This window comes from Sinocyclocheilus grahami, unplaced genomic scaffold, assembly GCF_001515645.1.
Source record: "Sinocyclocheilus grahami isolate Dianchi unplaced genomic scaffold, SAMN03320097.WGS_v1.1 scaffold844.1, whole genome shotgun sequence".
NCBI classification, from domain to species: domain Eukaryota; kingdom Metazoa; phylum Chordata; class Actinopteri; order Cypriniformes; family Cyprinidae; genus Sinocyclocheilus; species Sinocyclocheilus grahami.
This window is the reverse complement of record NW_015506023.1, coordinates 102,872-106,024: the sequence shown is the minus strand read 5'-3', so window position 1 is coordinate 106,024 and position 3,153 is coordinate 102,872. Positions and strand designations below refer to the sequence as shown.

The 3,153-nt window shown below is 35.1% G+C and overlaps 1 protein-coding gene across 1 annotated transcript in view; it reads right to left on the bottom strand.

The window, feature by feature from the left end:
* The window catches only part of LOC107562845 (adhesion G protein-coupled receptor L2-like), an 81,945-nt gene extending 80,076 nt beyond the window's left edge, over window positions 1-1,869 (bottom strand). The window contains exons 1-2 of the mRNA XM_016247588.1: window positions 1,799-1,869; window positions 265-374 (exon numbers count right to left, since the gene is read on the bottom strand). Of these exons, the coding sequence (XP_016103074.1) occupies window positions 265-374; window positions 1,799-1,869 (181 nt within the window). The remainder of the gene's footprint in view (window positions 1-264; window positions 375-1,798) is intronic.
* Window positions 1,870-3,153: the final 1,284 nt, after the last annotated feature.

Sequence of the window (3,153 nt, the reverse complement as noted above, 5' to 3'; positions counted from 1 at the left end):
TAAAAATTATTTTTTTTTTTTTTTTTTTTTTTTAAAAAAAAAAAACACACACACACACACACACACACACACACACACACACACACACACAACTTAAACATTATATACCATACCAAATTCCATAATGTTACATTTCAGCATTTTGCGGTTCTACTATGTTGCAAACAATTTACAGTAAATTAAAGATAAAATTGTTATTGTTATTATTATTATTATTCTTTGCTATCATGTGCAGTAATTCAGAATATTTGTAAGATCACTTACTGTATGGCACACATTCATACTGGACCTCAAGATACTTGTACGTCCCAGGACATGGATCTGGAAAGACATCCGAGCCAGTGATGACAACACACTGCGTCCGATTGTTACACCTGAAGCACCAAACAAAATTGAACAGAATGAATGGACAAAAATTATCAGAGAGGCTTTTACAATGCTGACTGATAGCATACTAGAGTACAGTACACTATCAGCACAATAAAATGCTCCCCATCAAGCCAAGTCACTTAAAGGGATAGTTCACCCCAAAATGAAAATTTGCTGTTAATTTACTCACCCTCTGGATTACAGGTAATAATGTTGTAAATGATATTCAGTTTCTTGCACAGACTGATCGTTTCACTTCATAAGACCTCAATATATCGTCAGGAGCCACGGGTATTCATTCTGATATGCTTTTTTTGACTCTTAAAATGACGGTAGCCATTGACTTGCATTTTATGAACCACCAAAGACCATAGTCTCAGCTAAAAATCTTCTTTACTGTTCTATTAAAGACAAACGTCACCTACATGTGGGATGGCCTGGGGATAAGTACATTAACAGCAAATTTTCATTTTGGGTGAACTATCCCTTTAAGTCTATTTTATGGCGAATTTTCTGAAATTACCCAATTTATCATAAAAAGTCAGTTTTCTGTCATTGTTCAGTTTCACATAGATATATTACCAGGAAAAGAGGAATAACATGCATAATCCAGTGCATAGTGCATGGATAGGGCACGCATTTTATGGCAAATTTAATTGTATAGCTACCAATATGTTTGGGGACCCACTTTTGTGCATACACAACATTTATATAATGCACCAAATCTACAATTTTACATTATTCAGGTAAAATCAGGCACAGTACAAATGATGGATACAGTTTAATACTCCAGAATGCTGGTGTAGAAAATTATTCTTAAAGATAAATTAAATTAGGGAAAAAAGCATTAATTAAGATCCGATATTACTTGCTACCATCTGTTCTGCTATTATTTAGACAATATTAAATATAAAAAGGTCAATGCTGGCAGACTCCAAAAGTCACCAACATCTCATGCTTCTCTAACAAACACAGTAATTAAATAATCAAATAAAGCTTGACGAGATGCCCCCCAGAAAGTGATCTGTGTGGAAACTTAAGACTTTCAGAAAAATAGTAAGCATGAGAGTTCACTCCTGAAGCTAACCTTCAGTGGGGCGTCAACAGATCGTACGGAAACGTAATAGTACAATTTCATATGAATTATCTACAAATTCGACAAAACATGAAATAGTTACAAATTGGCACACTGTGAAAAATTATTGCTACTTAACTTAAAATTCAGTAATAATGCGCTTTCAACAACAACAAAAAGTGTTTGTGCTTGACTTAAAATTATAGGTTTAGTTAAATTTTGTTAAGTTGGATGTTTAAGTCATCAACAAATGTTACGTTGTTATAACTAATTTTTTTACAGTGCATAGGAGTGCACAGTGCACAGAACACCTTTCTTGGGCTTTGAAGTTTTGACTTCACATTAAGACCTTACATGATCATTTCCCACACATCTAGATTGGTTATGTGTCCATCATGCTTCTGCATGAAGAAGCCTTGTATCATTTTTGTTAATTGCACCTTTATTGCATCATGCACCGAGTGCGGCTGTGTTAATGCATGCTTACACATCCTCATGTTAACCACAAGACAGTTTGGCTTTAGGCTAACTAGGGAGGGGGGGGGATTAATTAATTAAGAAAAAAATTAATTCTAACTCAAGGCCAACTGCAAGTAATTCTGACGAGGAATAAAACAGAAAAGAAAAAAAGTGCAGAAAACCCTAAAGGACGTTCAAATCCCGCAGCACTGAATATAAATACAACCTGAGAATTTCCTCTGTGGTGCTGTTCCTAGGTAATGGTAAATGATGACTGAATTTTCATTTTTGGATGAACTAATGCCATGTTGTTTTCTGCTGGTTAACTCTGATGACTGAATGAGTAGCCAGTTAAACCCCTGACAGCTGAATAATGGATAGTCGACTTCCAGTTTTTGGGCTTTTCACAGTTTAACCTTGGCTTATTGTCTCTCTAAACCCTGATTGCTCCGGAGCAGGGTTAGCACCAGGGTTGCCAAGTCTGTGGTTTTCCTGTTGAATTGGGCTCCTTTTAAACTGTTGCTGCTGGCGGTTTCTTTTTTTCCCTGTAGGTTAAAAGTTTGATATATTTCATAAACTGTATTTGACTGAAATGCTTGTATTTAATTTTTTTTACCCATTTTACAATCTACCAATGCTAAAACTGTGCCGGATCATGAGTTTTGTGAGGGGGAAAGGCCACTGGTGGAGAGCCTTTGAGCTTCTTTATGAATATAGACAGTTTTTATGATTACAACTAGTCTGTACAGTGGTTTTCAATTTAAAATTGTTTGTACTGCATAACAGTGATTGCAAAAATAAATATATTTTAGATTTTGATATTTTTGGGTCATTGGGCTGTTTTTTTTTACTCAGATCTGGCAACCCAGGTTAGCAAAGCAATACAGTGTGCAACAATGCAGTGTTAGAGTGTAACAGCAACAATTTTGAATGTTGCCATATTATTACTGCATTTACTCTTTTTTTATTAATTAAAAAATGTAGAAATTCTTTGAAATTTCAAGTGATGCATAAACCACACCAAGAAAACTAAGTGTGTGTGTCTGTCTGTCTGTCTGTCTGTTGTGTGTGTGTGTGTGTGTGTGTGTGTGTCTGTCTGTGTGTGTTGCCATATTATTACTGCATTTACTCTTTTTTTATTAATTAAAAAATGTAGAAATTCTTTGAAATTTCAAGTGATGCATAAACCACACCAAGAAAACTAAGTGTGTGTGTGTGTCTGTCTGTCTGTCTGTCTGTGTGTGTGTGTG